This window comes from Babylonia areolata, chromosome 5, assembly GCF_041734735.1.
Source record: "Babylonia areolata isolate BAREFJ2019XMU chromosome 5, ASM4173473v1, whole genome shotgun sequence".
Classification (NCBI taxonomy): domain Eukaryota; kingdom Metazoa; phylum Mollusca; class Gastropoda; order Neogastropoda; family Buccinidae; genus Babylonia; species Babylonia areolata.
Window position 1 is genome coordinate 41,497,963 of NC_134880.1, and position 23,533 is coordinate 41,521,495.

Consider the following 23,533-nt stretch of genomic DNA (forward strand, 5'->3'; position numbering starts at 1 on the left):
AAAGCCTTTATTCTGTCATGTGTGTGCTTCCGATTTTCTCTGTATACAAAGCGCATTCTGTTCAGAACTGCGTTCATAATCAGTTTCAGTTCAGCCTAGTAGGGCCTAATGTTGTTTGTTGTGCGGGTGCTTCAACGGCTCACAGACACACATAGAGACACAGACACACACAGACTGCATACAGACACAGACAGACAGACAGACAGACAGACACACACACACACACACACACACACACACACATATTGTTTTGAATTCAGTCCGGTAAATTCCTGTAATTAGTTATGTCAGCTCATGCACCGTTTTGCACGACATCTTACTTCCCGGCGTGGTGCCCAACATTTTGTTTGACTTTGAGATTGAAATTATCGCGCTTACTGGTCGGAAGAGTAACAGCAGTAAGTATGCATCCAGTCATTTGGATATTCATATTCTGCATATACAGACACGGAAAGATGTTGTTTGTATTGTCAGTTGGTACGTTTATTGTTTTATTTTTGTAGTTGGTGTGACACAGGCTCTTCCTTCGAAACATGGTCCGTTTCAACATGAAAAAAAATGACAAAAACCAGTTTTCATTTTGATTTATTCCATTTTGTTTTTCATATTAAATTGTGAACGTCTGCTTCGTTAAAAGCTTTAGAAAGATATAATTTGTGCAACTGTTAACGGGAGAGCTTTAATCGTTATCTGTGAAATCTTGTGCTACATTGTTTGCAGCGGTAGGGATGCAGAGTTACCTTTCTTGGCAAAACAAATGCAGCAGTGGGCTTGACATGGGGCCATAAATCACTAGTTGTGTTTTGTTTGACTTTGAAAATATGATATATAACGAAATTAATTGATTCATTTTAGATCTATTATGTTTCTTACTGTCACGCCAAAGCTTTTTCTGTGAAACATATCTGTGAGACTGTATGTTTGGTGCATATCTGTTATGCATGTGTGGGTGTATGTGTGAATGTGTGTCTTCATGTTTTACATTTATTTGCTTATTTATCATCATTGTTGTCTTATTTATTTATTATTATTATTATTTTATTATTATTATCATTACTACTACCTTTTTATATTAGAATTATTATTTATTTATTTATTTATGTACGCTTATCTATTATTTTTCTCAAAGCCTGGCTAAGCGCGTTGGGTTACGCTGCTGGTCAGGCATCTGCTTGGCAGATGTGGTGTAGCGTATATGGATTTGTCCGAACGCAGTGACGCCTCCTAGAGCTACTGAAACTGAAACTGTGAAACAAAACCGAATCCTGAAGGCCAAATGAAATTATGTGTTGTGCAGAGCACTTATTAATAATAATATTATTATTTATTTATGTATTTTTAAATCTGAGAATTATATCTTGAGCTGCTTGATGATAGACCCCTGGAGAGTTCTGTGCTTACGTGACTTATAGAGGCATGACACATGATGTGTACTCTCAAAGTTGATTACTTGATAGGTTCCCCTTACATACAAGCAATGAAGGCGATCGAGAGTGGCAGAACATGCGAACGCAGGCATCATTTTTTATTATTTAAAAAAAACAACTTTTGGCTTCATAGTTCATATTTTAGTTTTCTTATTTGTGTATTTGATCGTACTTCATTGTACAGTGTTTGGTTGTAGCAATGGAGGCTATCAACTTAATAAATGGTGGACAGCAAAAATGTGAAATCCACGATGTTCCACATGGAGAGCTCTCCCAATTGCTTGTGCAATGCACCTTTCAGATAATCATCTTTGTAAAACAGTAAAAATTAATAAGTTGACAGATGTTATGCTGATATGGAAGTTTTAATGACTTTTTGTTGCTTGTTTAGTGTTAGGGGTGAGATACTCCAAATAAAGTAGGGGTGGTGGTGGTGGTGGTTGATAGTATTGTTAAAAGTGTTCCATCAAACTGTGTTGCAGTGGCTGGTTAAAAAATCCAAAAAATAAATAAATAGATAATGAATGTGGAAACCATGACAAGAAATGTTACTGATTTTGATACATGAACACAAAAGCTCAAGCAATTTTTTTTAATGAGCTGTATCCTGTTGACTGATGAGACAATGAAAGTGGTATGATCAAACTCAAATCAGAAATCATTCTTCAGGTTCACTGCAGACCTCAAAACACACAACAAGATTCTAACAAGTTGACAAGTTTGTCGAATGAACCCTCCACTGTCTTTTTCCTCACATGTAAGAACAATTTTAATGCCTTTGTGGTCCACAAAAGCAGGGACTGAAGATGTAGTGTTGAGGTCACACATGTTTGCTTCTTTGTCTGTGTCGATCACCTTTGGCATTGTTTGCATTTGGGATGAAAGTTAGATTGGCGTGCGTTAGATCCAAGATAGCCGAGGAACTCTTGAGGGGTCTGTTACACATAGCAGAATCCAAGTGACCTGTGTGACTGTAAGTTGCCACAGAGGGATTTGGGGGCGTGCAGTTGAAATACAAGAAAATACTAAAAACTCTATGTGTATGTGACTATGTCAGTTTGTGGTTAGTACTGATCCAGGTAAGCATAGTGATTCAGTATATTCATGGTCGGTTTGGTCAGAAAATTTGATTGCAGATGGAGGCTCTTTTGTGCTTTGTTTGACTTTTGATTAATATCAGCTAAAACCATTCAATGTTTTTTTTAGATAAACAAGTTTTGATTCAGATCCCCAAAGAAATCTAAGTTACAGTGATTAATGTGAATGATAAATTTATTGATATCAATTCTGCAGTCATTTTTTGTCTCAGTGTGCAAATTCGTGACTAGCGTCAATCGGGAATGGCATAGACTGTGGAAAAACATGAATACAAACAAATCTGAATAAAACTATCAAGTCCGAACTCAAACATTCTAAATATGTCTATTTTACTTTTATTGTATACAGTTTCCTTGTTTAGAAAATGAACATGATATCTCCAGAACTTTGCATGCAGCGTAGCTTAATTAAATTAAAATCTCAAACATTTCAGAAGCTGAATACTGTGAAACATGCCTTTACTGTTTAGTTTTTTCAAGATAAATGGAAATCGCACACATACACACACATGCACACACACCTCCCTCATGTGCCTCACCTGCCTGTGCCACATCCACTAACCTCATGCTCATTTTCAGACAATATATTTTATCAACAAGGTTAACACAACAGTGATCAAGTTGGCACACAGTGCAGGGTAGGGTGGTGAGCACTGACTCAGTCTGTTGAGAATTTAGCTTGCAGGTAATAGCTGATCCCCGTCTTTGATCAGTGTGGACATGGATTTCTAAAATCACACTGGTCCAGTGATGTGTAAAATGCATGAAATTTTTGCACCCTCTTCATCAGTTTTGCCTGCCCTCCCTGCCCTAAGTGGATGGTTTGTCTTTATGTTTGATTCTAGGTCAGCCTCTCTTTTTCTTGTAACATCTAGCTCTGTAACTATCCTCACCCTCCACCTTCTCTGCAGAGCATCACTCTCACTTTCATTTTTGTCAAATGAATCATCTGACAAGATTTTGTCACCCGAGGCACTAACTTGGTCTTTGATGACTTGTAAAGCTTCTGCATCATCTTGGTTGACAAAATCACGGTTTTTTTTTATCATGCTGCTGTTTCAAGCCACTAGGGCTAGGTTGTACTTTGTCACCCACCATTTTGAAAGCATCATCTAAATTTCCAGGAGAGTTACATAACTTACAAAAATCAAATAAAATCAGTCCAAAATATTTTATATTAATCCACATGGAAATTCATCACTGATGATAACATCCAGTAAAATTACCAGAGCATGATTGGCTGTTGTTCCTTGCAGATAATGAAAGTACACATATGCAGCTTTTTGACTGGTGGCAGTTGGCAAAAAAAGAAAAAAAAAAGAATTTTCTGTTTTACAGAGGTAGCCCATGGCGCACTTTGTGTATCCGGTGGCGGCCAATGCACAGCCAGCGACGGCATATCCCGCTCAGCCTGCCTACGTGGCTGCAGCCCCGGCCCCAGCTGCTTACGGTACCGCCACGCCCCGAGCGGGCCAAGCCTATGAAAGCTACCCTGCCCCTCATGCCACCACACAATACGCTTACACCACCCGTACCCAGGTGGCAGTGACTGTAAGAACTCTGAATGTGTTTCCTTTTTATTGTTTTTGCTTTTCTTGTTTGCTTGTTTATTTGTTGGTGGAAATATTTATTTGCTTGATAATGAGTTGTTTCTTAAGTAAAGATTTTTTTTGGGGGGGGTTATTGATGCAGATTTGAACTTGATCAGTGATGGATTATGCATTATAGAGATACAGTGTTACCCTCATTTAAAACTAACTTGTTTATTTGAAATGCGTTGAATTTGAAGGCTCTCCCAACTTGAATTCTATGAGTTCATCTTCATCACTTCAGTAATTTCAGTGGGGTTTTTTTTTTAATGCTTTTGTAACAGCTGTCTAAATCTGGTACATAAAAAAGTGTCAGGTAAGATTATAAGTTGTTTGTCAACTATTTCCAGATCAATTGAACAGTCTGTTTTTTGTGTGAAATCTCACAGCACACTTATAAGTTATAACTTTTATGCTGTTAGGTATTTACTGTTCATCAAAAGACATGAAACTGAAGTGGACTAAGTAGGCTGTTGAATCAGTTCAGGAAATGAACAGAAGCTATTTTGTTTGCAGCTATAGAGCCTGAAGACTTGAGAGAAAGCTGAGAGCAAATTTCCACACTTGAGGAGGCTGGAGAATTAGCACATATAATGACAGATTCTAGATGCTGATGAGCTGAGGAAGATCTTTATTTTACAGAAACCTTGTGTACTGTCAGTAAATTTGGTAAGTGTCTGGAGATGAAAACAAAGTCCACATTTTGTGTTTAAACATTCTTTGCTTTAGGTAACACAATATCTAAGATTCTAATTTATTTATTATGTACAAATATTCTGTCATGAAAAATATGGGTGGAGGAACCTGACACACTGATGACTGTGTGCAGCCAGCGGTAAGCTACGACCAGACCAAAGCATATTACCAGACAGCTCCAACAGCTGCAGCAGCCTACACAGCAGCAGCTGAAGCTCACTACCAGACAGGTAGGGTTCTGTCACTGTAGAGTCTGTCATGCTTTATTGATGAATTAGGGGAATGGTAACAGATGTTGTTCTGAGTGTGTCTGTGTGTGTGTGTTTTAAATGTGAGAGCTTCTTGATGAATTCGTTATAGATTCGTTAACATATGAGGCCGTGCTTGGAACATCCTGCTAGTTATATTCTCAGACAAGTGTGCTCAAAGTTGAGGAAGATTTACAAAGGACAGAGACATTCAGAGTCTCTGTCTCTGACTCTCTTACTCTAATTGATCTCGACAAAGCTTTTAACACCAAAGCTTGTTCTGTCATTCTCATAGTCCATGCGCCATTAATTCTGATAGACAGACTTTGTGAATTGATAGAGCTGTTATGTTTATTAATAAATTTACAGCTGCACAAAAGGGTGTATATAATAAGATAGCACATTTTGGTGTAATTAAAGAAAGCATTGTACTTGCTTTCAATAAAACAGCAACAGAAAGGAAAGAAAAATGCATAGTGACAAATAAAAAGTCTTGCGTTTTGTTTGTTAATAACCAAAACCAGAGAGTGAGTTTTTGCTTATTTTTGAGACGACACAGAAGTCTTGTACATCATTAGGTAAACTGTCAGGATGATCCATGGCCCATTCTCAGTTGTCTGTCCCCAACCAGCCAAACCAGTGTTTGCCACGGGAGCCGCAGGCTACACAGCCCAGAGGCCGGCGTCCCACCCCAAGGCGTCGGCGGTTCAGGTCACCACAGCCAGTCAGAGCTACGCTTACACAGCTTCCACCACCCCAGCCGTCAACACCTACACCTCAGCCTACAACAACCCTACAAGTAGGTGTGAGTTGAAGGGGAGCTGTCTGTTGAGAAGAATGTGGGCTTGGGCTTTTAAGGGTGTCGCATCTTTTTTTCCACCTGAACCCTCAACTTCCCCCACCCTTTTTTGACTCACTTGTGTAAACAGAGTGAGTATATTTTAACCTGGAGTTCAGTTGTCTGTGTGTACGTGGTAAACTTAAACATTGCCATTTTCTTTGGAAATACTTTGTCTGCCAACACCAAGTTTGACTTAAAAATAGTATGAAAATATCTTCACAGTCATACCAATCACAGGTTGTAAGTCTCCCAAATTAAGCCGTTTTTTTCCGAACCATTAACGGTTTATTTTGTTGAGGTTTGTTCCGAAATCCAAAAATTCTAGAAACTGCTCCCCACTGAGTTAGGCCAACAAGCAGGTAGGTTGTATTTGAAGACATGACATCATTTTTCTTGTTCACAGTTAAAAGGAAAGAAATACAAATTCTTGACAGAACACATACAGTAATATTAACTACACCATCTGCGTGTTTACTGCATATGTATGTTCTAAAGTGGACACTGAATTAACTGGAATAAACATAACAGAAAAATTGAATCAATCGTTTCTTTCAGCTCGTTGTAGGCCCTTGGGCTTGAAGGGATAGTAAAGTCTGCTTTACCGCCGAAATAAAAGAATAATCAAGATAAAATAAAACACACAAAAAACATGATTTAAACGATGTTATTGTCCACTACAATCCCATCTGTTTATCGCAACACGCAGCAGTGTGGATTAGTCTGCTTGCTTCTGAACTAAACATGCATGGTTTGATCCCGCCCGCATACCTTTTGTTTTTTCTCCCAGGTTTTTTTATATATCATAATTATTACAGAGCACTTTTCAATGATTTTTTTAGTCTCTTTTTTTTTTTTTCTCCTCATGATTCTTTGACTGGATAAAGCGTGAAGCCCAAGTGAGTCTTGAAGGCTTTGCCTCTTGTTTTTCTCTGCCTTTGTCTTTCTCTGTGTCTGTCTCAGTTTCCCACAATCTTTCAGTCTTTTCAGTCAATGGAAGTAAAGGGTGGATGGTAATGATTTACTTGCTGAAATTTGTTGATTGTTATTATTTGAAATGTCTTGTTTACTAGAGTTACATATAAATAAATGAAATCAAGTTCTCTTAAAATATGACCTTATACTGATCAATATTTTTTGGTACAACAAATGTTTTTACAGCCTATGATGCGGCAGTTTACTCGGCGGCCTCCTCCTATTATCAGCAGCAGCAGGCTGCCAAGTCGATTGGCACCTGGGCCGCCAAGAAAACTGGGTCCCAGTCCTTCAAGCTCAAGCCTAAGGGCCCCCCGAAAACACCCCAGCTGCACTACTGTGATGTGTGCAAGATCAGCTGTGCTGGACCTCAGGTAGTGGTTTTGTCAGTGTGTGTGTGTGTTGTGTATTGTGGATTTTTTTTTTTCATTTATGTTTTTTCATCAAACTCAGTGTCATGAGTGTGTGTTATCTAGAGATGTTTGAATCAATTTTTTCTCTTGTTTGTACAACAGTGTTAATCTATTCAGATTGTAATGGTGAGTTTGTGCTTGAGCATGTATGATTGTACTCAGTGTGTCAATGTGTGTACTGTGATATGTCTTCTGTGAGCTTATGTTGTCTTGTGGAGAGAATGTGTGTTCACAATCAAGCTGTGGTGGTTGTCTCAAGGAGTGAACAGTGCTCACATCAGTGATCATGGTATTTATGTCAGTACACAAATTGGATATCAGTTTGTATTCAGTGCATTCTAAATCTTTGGAGACAATGCAAAAATGAATTATGTGAGGCAATAGATACTTTTCTCTTGCGACACTATTTATTGTTTTTGCATTTCCATGTTCATCGGGATATAGTTACTGTTGTTTTTGCACATAATTCTGCGAGTTTACATGTGCTTGAATTAGTGTCATGCAGATCATTATCTGCAGGTTATTAGCTCTCGATGAAGATGTCTTGCTTAAACATTTCACTGATGCTGATGAGTGTAGCCATTAGTGAAAGGACTTATATCTCATTGAGGTGAGATGAACTTTGAAGTATTCAAGACAGATTATCATGAAACATTTAATACAGATTATGAAGAACCATTCTTTGTACTGACTTCTTCAGAATAGGATTTATCACTTTGTTCACCTGAATCAATTACAGCTCCAAACACTGGGCAAATTGTACTTTCAGTGCTTCAGAGCTCTGCCGCTTTATCTTTCTAAATAAAGCACCAAGGCTCAGCTGTCGCAGGGTTTATTATGTTTTTTCCCTTTTTTCCCCTCAAGTTATGAGATTTTCACTGTATTGTGAATGGTGTGATTGCCTGTGTAGTGTGTAAATATGTTTCCCCTCTTTTTTTTGTTGAAAGTATTTTATTTTACACTATATTTTGAGTTGTATTATGTGCTATGCGGTGTTTCAGACCTACAGGGAACATCTTGAGGGCCAGAAGCACAAGAAGAAAGAAGCAGCAGCCAAAGGGTCTTCCACCCCTGTGTCACGCGGGGTACACCACAACCAGCTCCGCTGTGAGCTGTGCGATGTCACCTGCACTGGTGCGGATGCCTATGCTGCTCACATCAGAGGGACAAAGCATCAGAAGGTGGGTCTTACCTGTGTGTGGGTGTTTGCGTTTTTTGTTTTTGTTTTTTATTTATTTACAGAAAAGTTAATTTACTTCTGGATTTGTGACTCAGCGATTCACTAAGGTTGGGTAATGACTAGATTGTGTGAGATTTTTTTTAAGACAGTGTCTTACTCATGGTGCTTACAGAAAGCTGTATTAAGATTTTAGAAGAAAATCATGAGGCATGTATGGAAAGATGTGTTAAAGTTTTGAGGAATATTGCTCAAAAGTAGGTACTCCAAATAGTGAAATACTTAGAAAGAAAATTACTCAAAGTAGCTACTCCAAACACTGTGGGAAAATGTTACTTAGAGTAGGTGCTCTGAACACTCCGAAAAAATGTTTAAGTATGTGTAGAGAGAGTAGCATTTCTATCAGAACCGCATGTGATGTCATCTTTTCATTTCACCCCGTTCTTCCTTCACTGCGTTGCTATGGAGATTCATCCGACACTGACGTGAAGTTGTCTCTCACTGTGCAAACGCAGGTCGTGAAGCTGCACACAAAGCTTGGCAAACCCATCCCATCCACTGCTCCTGTCCTTGTCACCTCCACCGGTTCGTCCACCGTGGCTGTCACCAAGACGACGACCTCTGTGTCCTCGCTGGGGACAGGTTCCAAGCCCGCCGCCAAAACTACCACCACCAATGGGAACACGGTGAAGAAAGTGGTGTCCACGCCCAAGATCACTTTTGTTGGTCAGTAGATGCTGATAAATTTGCTTCAGTTTTATTGCTGGGGGAGGTGTGGATAGGGGCAGGTGGGATAAAGCCTGAACGCTTGTGCAGCTGGCTGTAAGGAGAGTTGTATATTGGTTGAGGAATATTTTTGTGGTCTGGGTTGTCAGTATGTTTGTTTGTTGTTGGTAGAGGTGTGTGTGTGTGTGCACGTTTGTGTAGTTGTTTGACTGGTTATTTTCTGTGGGGGTGTTTCTGGGTTTGTTCCCCTCTTATCTCTTATTTACCTGTCAGTATAAAAGAAAACATAACATTATAAAGAAAAAAGGTGTTCAGCACATTTGTTCTTTTGTTTTGAGTTAAGAGTGTTCAACATTTTCTGGCTTGACCTGAGTCTGATCCCAGTAATAATGAGACAGCTTTACTATTTTGTAGGTTAGTGGTTACTGTTTCTCTGTGAGTGTAAGTATTTTCAAACTTTTTGTACTCTGATTTTGTATGCAACTGAGTCCATATCATGAACAGTTAGTTTTCTCTGAAGCAAAATCTTAACTTAATTATTTTAACATTAATGCTAGGTGGTGCATGGTTCTGGATTTGACTGGCTCAGTTGATTAGATAAATGTATCATGGCAATATCAGTTACTGTATGTGTACAATATTTAATTATTGTTGTTTTTTTCTCCAAAAGGTGGGACTGTGTTGAAGACCACAGGATCCAAACAAGAGGCGGCCAAACCAAGCAGCAGTGGAGAGACAGCAGCTAAGCCAGCTGAGTCTATGGAGACAACTGATGGTAGGAAATGTTTTGTTTGTGTGGATGTGTTGGTTCATGGCTTTATGTGCCCTTATCTTCTCAGTCTTCACTAGATTTGTGTCTTTTCTTGACTCTTAAGTCCCTTCAATTTCTTGTCTTTGTTGCTTTCGATCTGTCTGTCATATGCCGTATTTCCCTTTGGATACTGGGACAGCAACAATGCAGAATACTGAATGTTCACAATATTCGGTGGATGGTACATACTTTGTTGACAGAAAAATTGTAGGGTGATGGTGAAACTTCATTAATTTGGTACATCTTTCCATTGGCAAGGTATCTTCTCAGTCCTTATCATGATGCATTGATGTAGTTTGATTTTGGTAATCGTGGTATAAATGAATATCCACCATTCACCTGAGTGCCAGACTAGCTTTGAACCAGTGAATGGAAAAGGATATGCACCTACACATTTTTTTTCTTGAATGAAAGTGATGTTTGTATGTTGTCAGTGTGGACATACATTGTGTTTGTGTGCTTTCAGTGAGAGAAGAGGAACACTTGAACATTCTGGGTGAAAAGGATGTTGCTCCTGTTGGTAAGTCTAGATTTCTTTCACTTGATACGGTGTTGGTGATTAAACAGCAGTAATGGGTGATCTACTTTTGTGTACTGTCTTACGACAGTCTCATGTGTAACATATTCTCTGTGTAGCTGACTGAAATATATGTCACTAACTGAAATATATGTCACTACTCATGAGAAACTGGTGTCTGACAGAGATCCAGCTGTTTTTAATCTGACAGATGACACACTAACCCATCAAATCACATATCACATGACACTGTTCACTTGTTAATGCTTCTGTTTGTGTGTTTTTGAAATGTGGCATCCAGTATGAGGTGTATTTGCTTGTTAAAAAAAATTTGATTTGGATTTATTCTGGGACCTTTTTTTTGGTCCACAGCTGAACACTAAAGCCTATAAAAGTGAAAGTGAATGCTTGCATCTTAAATGACAAAAATCCGAGATAAATTCTCTTGAAGATAAAGTGTTAAATATTGATCATGCCGTAACTTTTTATTTTTGTTTTCATTTTCAGGGCATGCAATTTAGTTTTAATCGGCTGATGTGTTTGATGTACAGGGCATGAATACATTGAAGAAATAAGAAATGAGCAAGGAAAGGTGGTCAGCTTTAACTGCAAGCTGTGTGAATGCAAGTTCAACGATCCCAATGCCAAAGAGATGCACCTCAAAGGGCGACGCCATCGCCTCCAGTATAAGGTGAGAGTTTGCGCTCACTTTGAGACAGTTGATCAGTGTGTTGTATGAGAATATGGAATGTTCCTTTTTGTTCTCTTCCAGAATGTAAAGGACTTTTGTATTTCCTACAAGGAAATTGGTCTTGACTCTTCACCTTCTGATTTTTAAAATCACTAGTTTATCTTGGTCCACATGTGCTGACATTATCATTCTCATTGTCTGTTGTGCTGAAAAGAATTGTGGAATGTGTGAATTGTCTTCTTGTGATGTGTAGATTCATATATGTGTAAAGAAAGTTGACTGTTGATCTTTTTGTGTGTATGTCCACGTCTTTACTCTACAAGAATAAAGATTCTGTTCTATTGTTGTGCTGAAAAGAAGCAGTCTGTGCATTGCCTTTTGCTGCATTGATTCATGTGTAATTTAAACAGAGTGAGTCTATGCGGTATCCCTTAAATCATCTGTCAATCTTTTCATGTCTGTGTCCATGTCTTCGCTCAACAAGAATCATTCTATTGATAATTCATGATTGTAGACCAAGTGCTGATCTGGCAAGACATGAAACAAGGTATATATGAGTTTGACAGTGATGACCGTATGGTTTCCACAGAAAAAGGTGGACCCGAACCTGCAGGTGGAGGTGAAGCCCAGCATCCGTGCCCGCAAAGTGCAGGAGGAGAAGCAGCGGCGCCACACCCAGAAGGAGGAGTACTGGCGCAAAAAGGACCAGGAGAACCGTTGGCGGGAGGAGATCAGGTACACAGGTTTTTTGACTCACTTGTGTAAACAAAGTGAGTCTGTGTTTTAACCTGGTGTTCGGTTGTCTGTGTGTGTGTCTGTGTGTCCGTGGTAAACTTTAACATTGACATTTTCTCTGCAAATACTTTGTCAGTTGACACCAAATTAGGCATAAAAATAGGAAAAATTCAGTTCTTTCCAGTCATCTTGTTTAAAACAATATTGCACCTCTGGGATGGGCACAAAAAAATAAAAAATGAAGCCTAATTATATGCAAACTGCATTTACTGTTATATATATATTTTTTGTATTCTCTAAACTTGGCACTTTGATCTGATATTCGACCCAACAACAAGAGCAGTCATAATTATCATTTTTTGTTCAAACAGGAACTTCTTTTGCTAAGCATGGAAGTTTTCTTTACTTTGCAAACGTTTTGGTACAGTAGTAAAAAAGGGAAATTACTCTAATACTAGGGGACTTCATTTGCTTTAAACTGATCTTTCTCATCTTAAACATTACATTTTGAAACAAGAGAGGCAAGGCCTTCAAGACTCACTTGTGATGCACTTAAAAAAAAAAAATCCAAGTTTTTTTATGTATTGAGTATAATTTCAAAATGTAATGTAATTAGTGTGTGCGAGTAAGCTGATTTGTAAGAAACTTGAGAATATTGCTATAAATTGTTTTATTACTGAAAAGAATGGGATTAGTTTCTCAGGACAGTTAAATGAGTGATCCTGAACTTGGAGGATTTCTTTTTTCTTTTCTTTTTTTTCCAATTGCAAAGAAATTTCATGCATGATTGTTTGGAAGTGCTTGTAATAAAAACTTTGTAAGAATTTCAAAACCAAAAGTGGTGTCGAAAGGGGTGAAAATACAACAAATATCTTGATGTGTCATCGTAATGTGTTCAGAATGGAGGAAGAGATGTACTGGGAACAGCAGCAGCGTCGCTGTGATATGGACTACTTCCGCAGGGGGGGACCCCCAGGCATGATGGGACCACGCCCTCCATTCATGGGTGGACCGGGGCCCATGGTAAGGCACTCATTAGCACTTTTCTTTACACTCACAGTTATTCCAAGTCAGTTTCCATTGAACCCACAGATATTCCAGGTAAGTTTCCATAAAACCCACAGATATTCCAGGTAAGTTTCCATAAAACCCACAGATATTCCAGGTAAGTTTCCATTATACCCACAGATATTCCAGGTAAGTTTCCATAAAACCCACAGATATTCCAGGTAAGTTTCCATAAAACCCATAGATATTCCAGGTAAGTTTCCATTATACCCACAGATATTCCAGGTAAGTTTCCATAAAACCCACAGATACTCCAGGTAAGTTTCCATAAAACCCATAGATATTCCAGGTAAGTTTCCATTAAACCCACAAATATTCCAAGTAAGTTTCCATAAAACTCACAGATATTCCAGGTAAGTTTCCATAAAACCCACAGATATTCCAAGTAAGTTTCCATTATACCCACAGATTTCCAGGTAGTTTCTGTCATACCCACATATACTCCAAGTAGTTTCCATTATGTCGACAGATGTCCTAGTTAGTTTCTATTACACTTACAGATTTCCAAGTTAGTTTCCATCATACCCACAGATTTTGAAGTAAGTTTTGTCATACCCACAGGTTTCCAAGTTAGTTTCCATCATACCCACAGATTTTGAAGTAAGTTTTGTCATACCCACAGGTTTCCAAGTTAGTTTCCATTATACTCGCAGATATGTTGTAAAAACTGTGATGATTTTGAGATTCTGTGATACTATTAAAAATTAACATAAGCTGTCTTTGAAAACAGGGTTTTCTTAGTATCACCCTGTAGATCCCGCAAACTTTTCTTGTCACTTGAAAAATGCTTCAACCAGAATGAAAGTTGTATCAAAAGAAAACAGTTTAGTTTCCTATGATCCTAAACACACAAATACAGTATCAGGGTGATGACAAGTCATGAACGGTTGAAATTGTACTTTTAACTGCTGTGGTAAAAAAAAAAATGTTGTCGAGTCAAAGGTGCGCCAGGATTTTAGGGCCTGTCCAGATTGCTTTGACTTTGTTTGAAAGCTGTCTTTGGTAACCTTTCTGCTGCAGATGCTTTTGAGTTTTTGTGCATGTAGACAGCGGGGATCAGCAAATCTATTTTCATGCGTTAATTGTTATTATGTTTTCCTAGAGAAGAAAGGAGAAGAAATTAAATGCATGTATTGTCATGGGTGATGATATTGTGTAACTGCTAGTAGTCGGGGACACAGAGAATGGGTTTATTCGCTGAAGCTGATCAACAAAATATGTTGTTTGACAGATGCGAAAACCAGAGTCTTCAGACGATCGTCATGTGAATGCCAAGCATGCCGCCATCTACCCTACTGAAGTGGAGCTGCAGGCAGTACAGACCATTGTGTCTGTCTGTGAGAGAGCGCTGAAACAAGTGTCAGACTTCCTGGCTGAAAGGTGAGACCGAAGAGAGGAGCTCTGTGTGTGTGTGTGTGTGTGTGTGTGTGTGTGTGTGTGTGTGTGTGTGTGCACTAGGGCTAGGTGTTTGGTGCAGATTGACAGTGTGCTTGTGTGTGTTTGTGCATGTATGAATATGTACATTTTTGTCCCAGATTGTTAATGAGTTAATACAAAATAAATTAAAACATATTGTTCGTGTGCCTGTTTTTTCATGAATATGAACAATTCCAAAATCAAGTGACTGCAGGATATGGTTTCAGGTGTATCTGTGATGAAAGGTTTCATTTTTGATTGCATCATTGGTGAATTTGAGTTGTACACATCCAAGTGGGCAACAACAGGACAAATGGACCCATCCGAACATAATCAGACATTCATCTTTTTCACATAGAGATGAATGGGACTTGAATAGGTCAACACATGTGTTCATGTCAGTTCCATAGTAGTTGATTAGCTATGATAAAAATGAAAATGATCACTAAATGCCAACATGTTAAAATTGTAAATACTCATGATTAAACCTTACTGGATGTAAATGAATCATCTCACTCACTGTCTTTCGCTCTCTCTCTCTCTGTGCCATTCTGTCAAAGTCTGATTTGGATAAAAACAGATATTTTCTTACTTTTTATTTTTGTGTGTGTGTGTTTTTTTTTGGTTTTTTTTTTCATTCCTATCATTTCTGTCGACAAGCATTCTTTTTCCTTTGAAGACTTTCCACAACTGTTTTCAAGACTACCGACAACGAAATGAAGGCTCGTCAACTGTTTCCCATTACTGAAGTTCATAGTAACTGTCAACTGTTATATTGCTCGAAATTGTTTGACTTGAATGTTCTTGGCAGTGCGTCATTCAATTATCGTTCCAGAAAATCTAGCAGAAGATTTTGATTCTAGGAAAACTTTTATGTTTTCTTTCAGAAGCTCAAAAAGTGGTTCAGTGTATGGCCAGATCAACACGAGTAGAAAGGGAGCAGATGCTTTCCTGACCAGCACATGCACAGAAGCTGCTATGTCTTGGTTAATCAAATGCTAAGACTGCTGAAACTGACGAGGTGGCAGGCTTGATGATTCTTACCTTGTTCAGATTGAACTAGTAATTTGGGGAGGATCAAGGTATTACTAAAAGTAGTCACACGTGATACCTGAATCTGTCTAACAAACAAACACTTGACAGTGACCTCGCCGGTGAAAAGGTCACGGGACACATGTCCTCTTCAGGAATAAAATGATCGGACATTCTCAACCTTTCTTGGTCTGTGTCTGATGGTGATGTACACCCCTGCACATTGTGGATTTGAGTAATTTTTATGTAGCTATGTTGTTAGACAAAAACTTTCTTGTTTCTCTGTCCAGCGACAGACCCAAGCCAGATGCCAAGGAAGCAAAGAAAGAGGATACATCTGCTGCTTCTGATGGGAAGACAACGTAAGTTTTGTTTATAATGAATCAGACTTCAAGAAGGCGAACTGTGTGCTTTTGTTATTGCTGGGTCTGCAAAGTGTACTTGATGAGTCTCCTGTTTGCAGATAATTTTGCCTTGAAAGACACTGACAAAATAATTTTGAAAAAAATTAATGGACAAGCATGTTACTTACGAATTTCTTGTGCTATAAAAACCCAGACAAACATGAAAAGTATACTATTGGTCATTTGAATTTTCTGTGTAACTTTCAAGGCAGCTGTCCATCATATTGTTTCAGATCCATTTACAAGTTTCTGTTACTAAGACCTTTGTTTAAAAAAGAAAAGTAACCAAAGCACGAAGTGTCAGGCATGGGTCTTGGTGAATGTGAGAATGTAATCAGTAAGGGAAATTGGTCCATGTAGTTGTTAAGAACTTAAAGCAGACTTGAGTTTTGTACCTTATACCATTTACACCAGTTGATTTGTACATTGGCAGTGGGCAATGAATATGACTGTACACATATTTCATCACGGATGTTGTTTGAAGTTTTCAAGCCAACAGCAGAACATGTGTGTTGTGTGACTCAGGGAAAAGAAGGAGGAGACAGGCAGCGTGAACCGGGTGATGAAGGGGGTGATGCGGGTGGGGGTGCTGGCCAAGGGACTACTGCTGCGCGGGGACCTGAGCGTCAACCTGGTAGTGCTGTGCTCGGAGAAGCCCACCCGCACCCTGTTGGAGCGTATTGCTGACAACCTGCCCAAGCAGCTGGCTGTGAGTCGTTGACCTTCATCTGTCATGGTCTTAGTTTTCAGTTAATTTTTTTCAAGGCAGCGTCAGTGCATTTGGACAAAACCATATATATGCACTAACAACAGTCTTGCTAGGCGGATGCCTGACCAGCAGCATAACCAACGTGTTAGTCAAGCCGTGAGGTGCATGCTTGTATGTTTGTCGACCTGTCAGACTGGATTTCTTCTGCAGGATTTTGCGAGAGGACAGCCATTTTGTTGCCATGGGTTCTTTTTCAGTGTGCCAAGTATGTTTGGTACACAGAACATTGGTTTGTCATGTCTTCAGAATGACTTAACACCCAGTTTGATTTTCCAGTTAAACTTAGGAGAAAGGATGAGACCAGGATTCAACCCGGACCCTCCGACATTACTGGCAGATAAGCGTCTTAACCATTCTGCCTTGTTCCTCCTTGTATTCTTCCTTCTGGTGTTAGTGCCTTACACATTGTTTGAATTGGTGGTTGTTGGCTTTTTTTTTTTTCTTTCTTGAAAGCACTTTGAAGAGTTATTGAAAGAATAAACAATTCGTGTGGCATCTCTTTGCAAAGGCCATTTTTTGAGGAATTGTCCACTTTTTAGAACCATTGGACAGTTCTGTGCAAGTTTGCATTTATATGTACTTATATATACTGTAATTTCCAGCCTGTAAGTCAATACAGCTGAAAGCATCTCAAGGCGATTAGTTCACTCTTCTGATTTCTCTGTTTTTGCAGTAGCTCAGATGTTGCTCATTTTTCACTGTGTAATGGTGTTGCAGTCATGTTCGATTTAGATTTGTGATCATGTCTGTTTACTGTGATCATCAAGTGTGATGTCAATAAAAGTACATTTTTTTTAGTATATATTTTTTCATTACACTGAACAGAAAGTTAGATCTTTTGATTCACAATTGTCTCAGCATACAAGTGGTTTTGTCAAGCATTGAGTTAGTTGTTGGAGGTGGCACCAAGTGGTGAATAGAACTGAGATTTCAGACAGATAAGGTGTATACAACTGATTATATACAGGGGTTAGATTTTAGTTAAAAAGTTATGCCTTGTAGACCAGAAATTAAGGTACATATCGTATATATTATCAACAATCAAGTTAAAAAAAAAATCAAAGAGCAATAAAGATTTCACCCTCTCTCTCTACGCATGCGTGCGCGTGTACACACACACACACACACACACACACACACACATATATATATATATATATATACCGGTATATAAATGTGTGTGTGTGTGTGTGTATGCGCGCGCATGCATGCGTAGAGAGAGAGGGTGATATCTTTATTGCTCTTTGATTTTTTGTTAAACTTGATTGTTCTTAGGTGATTGATTGATTTTTTTTTCAGTAAAGTTTATTGTTGTTATACATATAAAATGTTCTTAGATATGTCAGTTTAGTTCGATGTGATCTCTTCAGGTATTTAAGCATGTACATGTTTTTTAAGAGGTGGTTTTTTTTCTAATACTGTTAAGTGCTCTTGAATATGTAGAATGTTGTCAGCTGTGTCGTGTAATTGTATGTGATTTCTTGAGTACTTTAAAACGTACCTGTCTTGCAGCTGCATATCTTATGTCTGTATTGTGAGCATTAGCAACACGACCACATGTGAATTTCTCTTTGGATACAAAAATTTGACTTGAACAGATAGATAAATATACATTGAAAAGAAGAAAATTTTACACACACCCACATATATATGTTTAAAAAAAATTTTTTTATTCATCAGACTGTATCAAGGGACGCTTTTTTTTTTTTCATCAGACTGTGTCAAGGGACGCTTTTTTTTTTTTTACATCAGACTGTGTCAGGGGACAAGTATGAAGTGAAGCGCTGTGTGGAAGAAGCTGCCATCATCATCACTGGGGAGAAGGAGCCCAAGTGTGCCTGCACCATCACCCTCACCTCGCCCATCATGCGCGAGGTCAATTTACCCGAAGGAGGTACGGTCTTCATCATCTCCCTCACTCTTGTTTGGGAGGGATGCTTCAAATATGCATACAGAGATTTTTGCCACAACTTGTTGTTTCTGTCTTTGCTGCTATATACATGTATATACTTTGTTCAAAACCTGTGGAGGCATATTAGTTTGGTCAAAATCTGTAAGGTTTGTTACTTGCTGAAATCTGTAGGGCTTATATTACTTGTTCAAAAATCTGTTAGCCTGTGTTCAGATTTACTTTGTGAGTATATAACTTGAGATTTTAGTTGGTGTCAAACATGGTAAGTTAAATGATTTTGATTTGATATCAGGGAAATGCTAAAATGTGCTGGCTGTATTTGTATTTTAATGGACAGTTTTCAAGTGGCAGCAGTTCAGTTAATGAAATGAGAAAGGGTTATTTATTGGACAGCACAACAGAAATTGCAGAATCATGTTGTTCTAAAAAAATAATGCTGTAGTTATTAGTCTTGAAATAGGTAATTGATGCACTAGTTCACCATGTCTTATCCTTTACTTAAAAGTTGTGGCAGTCTTGTGTTGCATATTTGATCATCAGAGGTAAAACTTGGTACTAGTCTTTCATTCTGATGTAGAGTGGTCATGTAAAGTGTAATGATGTAAAGTTTAACATTTATTCTCTTTCTCTCATGATTTGTGATAATTGTAAAGATAACATTCCAACTTTACAGCCTTGACACATGATCATTCTACAGTCACAAAGAAAAGAAAGATGGAAAGAAACCCTGCGAAGAAAGAAAAGGAAGTCAGCTGGAAGTTTGAAGAAGGCTTGCTAGACATCCATGCTCACTGCTTTTTGTTAAAGTGTATAATTTTAAAGCTAACTTCATGATAAGGTGATTTGTTGTTCCTTGATTCTGTTGACATGTATGCTGTGCCAAGCCTTCTAGTACACAGGTTGATTGCGGCTAGAGGGATTGCCGGGCAGAAGGAAGGATTTTTGATCATGGCAGGATTGCCAAGAGGGCACAAGAGTGGTGGTGTCTAGCTGTGTATGTCAAAGTCTGTGATATAATCTTTGTATGTTTGGAAAAATGGAAGTCATTTATGTTGTTGAAGGAGAAAAAAAGGTTAGTTTTTGTTTCGTTTGTTTGGTTTTGTTTGGTTTTTACAAACACAACAAACACAGTTTGAAAGATTTTATGCATTTGTTAGATCTATGAATATTCTGCTGTGAATCTAATGTGTGTTGTTTATTGTTGCATTATTTCTTGATATGAATTAAATTTTTTTTAAAGGCCTTTCAGTTGAAGTTTTATTTTGATGAAATAGGATTATTAAATATTTAAGATTGATTTATTTGTTTCGCTTTGAGAAACATTAATATTGGATGATGATGACTGGTAACAGCATGAAAAAAAAATCCATTATAGAACCATAGAATACTTTGAAGAATAAATGTTTCACAGCATTTAGTGTTAATGAGCTGTAAGGCAGTCGTCTTGAGTGGTACACCGCCACTCTGTGTGCCCTCTTCCCAGTCTGGAGCTTTGTGCTTGCGGTTGCTAGCGCACAACCCGTTTGTGTGCCGGCGACTTGCCAAGCGTGAGCCGGGCCTTGCCTATGGTCAAACACCCATTCCGTGGCACACCATCTACGCTGTGTGTGATCAAACTCTTCACTGGCACCCCTTCTTATAGAGACTGTATCCGTCAAAGACCCACCGGATGTTCTGGATAGGCAGAAATGCCTGGCCGCTCTAGCCGCCCTCCGTCATGCTAAGTGGTTTCAGGTTTGATGTTTTTTCTTACTACTACTACTACTTTTCAGCCTTATGGGTTACTGTTTGTGTTGTGTTGTGTCTCTGTCAGATTATAGGTCTTCTGTCTTCTGTATTCTCTTGCCTTGATACTCTTTGACATTTCAGACATGCAGTTCATGCAGAGATATTCAAGGGTTGGTGGTGGTGGTTGGGGGCGGGGGAGGGTGGGGGGGGGGGATTTTTGTGCAGTTGGTTTGCTGCTTGCAGACTATACATTACAAAAGAAAAAAGTTTTTGTACTTGTCTTTTTTGTCTTTAATTAGTGTGTTGAAACTAAGTCAATATTGCACAGAAATATCTTTTTCTTTAGCTTTAGATATTATTCCAACGAAATTTTGTCTTTTCTTTTGAAGTTAAACTTCGGGAGTCTAAAATCAGACGAAATCACAAAGGCATTTTAGACATGCCAGCAAAACATTCATACACTCAGTAAATTTATGGTCATGTTGTCTGAAAAGCTTACAGCATATCACAGATTTGTAGAGAACTTGGAAATGTTATGAACATTTCTGATTGAAGGATTGTTCTGTGATTTTGGAATAAAAAAAAAGTTTGGATGCTCCATTTTATGTTCTCAGTGGTATTACTCTCACACTTCTCATCCTGTTATGATTGGATATTGCCGCATCTAGTTTGCCAGCATCAAGATGATACGACCGCCATATGACATCAGTTTTCTATTTGTTTTTTTAAGTATGTTTTGATTTCACATACACAGCTCAGATTCTACAAAATTTACTGATTGACAACGATAATGAACTGCAGATGCAGAATCAGTGAAAGTGAAGCTTTCTCAGTGCAGACTCAACATCTTTCGTCCAGTGACTGTTCCTGTGAATCTGCAAGCACTGAAAACTTTTTTGGGGAAAGAAATCATGCCACACCACAGGGAATAGAAAGAAACTTGGGTCACCATGTGAGCGGAGCTTGAAGGGCTACAAAAATGTGCATTTCTTTCATGATTATCAGCAAGCATAATGACGATGCTGTGGGTTTCCATTTTGGTTTGAGACCAAACTGGTCCCAACCTACCCCCTTTGAACCCCATTGATACACCCTTCTTTGGGTTCCAGCAGATTGGGGAAAATGTCCCACAGTGATAACCTGTTATTGGGATTTGAGCCTTCGCTTCCTCATCGTCCTTACTAATTAACAACTTGGCCATAGCGACTGATTTTTAACTTTGATTGTGAAAGAGAACATGCCTATAAATAGAGTGAGTGTTTTTTTTTTTTTTTAAAGGAGCCATATTGTTTGATGATTGTCATTGGCAAATGCTACTCACCATTCTCTGTGATTGTTGCCAGGATGTTTTTATGATGTTATGTTTAGGAGTTAATGACTTGTTTTGATGAATTAGGGTCCAGAAAAAAAGGATACTTGGGTAGCTTATACATGAGGCTGAAAAGTAAGCAGGAGTGATCTGGTAAAAGTGGTGTGCCCATTGACATGTTATTTTCTCAGAGCATAAGGGAACTTGGGGGAAGGGGAGGAGAAGAAAAGAATTTCAAAAAATTGATTTCAAGATTTCTTACTCAAAAAGTCTGTCCTTTGCTCTGTTTCTCACTCTTCTCTCTTGCTCTCTCAACAATCATCTCTTCTTGATCCTCCTTCCCTTCCCTCTTAACTCTCTCACTCACTCGAGTATCTCTCTCTGTTCCTCATTCTTCTCCCTTCTCTGAGCTCTAAAAAATAATAAGGGGAGAATCCTCCTCCAAAAATGATATCACAGAAAATGAAAGAGAAAATATGCATTTTATGGTCACCACATTTGCCCTCAAAATGACAGATAAATTGGAATGATTCAGATGCCTGAATCATTTTGAGAGAAGAAGGAACATAACAAATCGGACAGCCTGAAACCTGCAGACTGTTTTGAGCTCAGAATTACCTGCAGAACTTCAGACCTCCTCTTTTCCTCATCAGTAGTGTTGTCCAGTCTGACAAATGGGAAGAGCTGCCTGTGGAAAGGCGCTTCTTGCATTTTGTTGGCAAAATGAGCATCAACAGGATTCAGCTGCTGCTAAAATTTCAACAACTTGAAAAAAAATGGACTAGTGGTCGTGTCTGTTTTTCTATCATCTTATTACAAGACTCGTCATATTTTCCTGCTGCCTCATGCCTCCTTTTCTTCAAAGGCTTTGTATTGTTAACGCTCCCACGGGAATTGAAGAGCTCTCGATAAAGCCAGCTTTGTAAACTGTTGATGCTTAGATCTTATTTTGTTGCATTTTAAAATTGCTCATTTGAAACCGGTGTCTGACCCTTGCATATTATGTATATAACTAGAGTCCAGTTAACACCAATATAGATGATGCGGAAGTCAGTGGTCAGCACTTGCATTATTCACAAACGCTGTCTGAACTTCTTGAGACTTTTCAGTTTGTCTAACTAACCATTGGTTAGCATGAGCAGATTTGTCTTTTATCCCTTGTTAATCTTGTGTTGATTGGACTCCATTGTCTAGGATAGATATTTCAATAAGTATATAGTCATAAGCTTGTTGATAAGTAACGGTGAACAAAGTGGTTGAAATGTGAAGGTTCAAATGGAGGTGAGTTGGAACTCCTGTTGATGTGAAATACTGTATGCCCTGCAGGCTAGAGCCACAGGCTTACAGTCCTGCGTGATCATCATCCGAATCCTGAGAGACCTGTGCCAGCGAGTTCCAACCTGGAACCACCTCAACCAGTGGGTGAGTCAGAGCTCCTGTGTCACATTCTCTGCTCACATTTCTTTATCTAAAATGTGTTCCTCTCATGAAAAACCAAATAAAATGCTGTTTTAAGCAAAAGCCAAGAACAGCACATATTTTTTCCTCCCCTTTCTTCCATTCTTCCTTTCTTTTTCTTTTTTTCCTTTAATAAATCAGATTTTTTTTTTTTTTTTTTAAATTTTTTTTTTTAATACATTTCTTGATATTGATATACCACTATAAATAATTCTGTTGAAAATTGATGTCTGTGTATCTTTCTAGCGGAAGTAAAGTGATGAGAAGTGAAGAAATGCAAAAATGCAAGAGTTGGGCGGCATCTGTATACTTTTTGTTTGTTTGTTTTGGTCTCACCATATGAGGCTGGACCTTTACTGGTAAATATAAATGAAGAATGGGCCTATGTCTATTTAATGGTTACTTATTCTTTGTTTTTGTTTTTCAGTTCCTGGAGACATGCAGGTACATTCTAATGTACACTAACATATTTTACTCCAGGAGACCTGTCTTTGCAA

General features: G+C 38.5%; 1 protein-coding gene across 1 annotated transcript in view; it reads left to right on the forward strand.

Moving 5' to 3' along the window:
- Window positions 1–261: 261 nt before the first annotated feature.
- LOC143282073 (zinc finger RNA-binding protein-like) overlaps window positions 262–23,533 on the forward strand; it is a 32,541-nt gene continuing 9,269 nt past the window's right edge. The window contains exons 1-18 of the mRNA XM_076587534.1: window positions 262–398; window positions 3,863–4,075; window positions 4,943–5,039; window positions 5,689–5,856; window positions 7,057–7,244; window positions 8,285–8,464; window positions 8,976–9,186; window positions 9,857–9,961; window positions 10,464–10,517; window positions 11,066–11,205; window positions 11,795–11,940; window positions 12,840–12,963; window positions 14,240–14,388; window positions 15,747–15,818; window positions 16,386–16,569; window positions 18,382–18,523; window positions 20,184–20,275; window positions 22,905–23,000. Coding sequence (XP_076443649.1) covers window positions 3,872–4,075; window positions 4,943–5,039; window positions 5,689–5,856; window positions 7,057–7,244; window positions 8,285–8,464; window positions 8,976–9,186; window positions 9,857–9,961; window positions 10,464–10,517; window positions 11,066–11,205; window positions 11,795–11,940; window positions 12,840–12,963; window positions 14,240–14,388; window positions 15,747–15,818; window positions 16,386–16,569; window positions 18,382–18,523; window positions 20,184–20,275; window positions 22,905–23,000 — 2,352 coding nt within the window. The 5' untranslated portion in view covers window positions 262–398; window positions 3,863–3,871. The remainder of the gene's footprint in view (window positions 399–3,862; window positions 4,076–4,942; window positions 5,040–5,688; window positions 5,857–7,056; window positions 7,245–8,284; window positions 8,465–8,975; window positions 9,187–9,856; window positions 9,962–10,463; window positions 10,518–11,065; window positions 11,206–11,794; window positions 11,941–12,839; window positions 12,964–14,239; window positions 14,389–15,746; window positions 15,819–16,385; window positions 16,570–18,381; window positions 18,524–20,183; window positions 20,276–22,904; window positions 23,001–23,533) is intronic.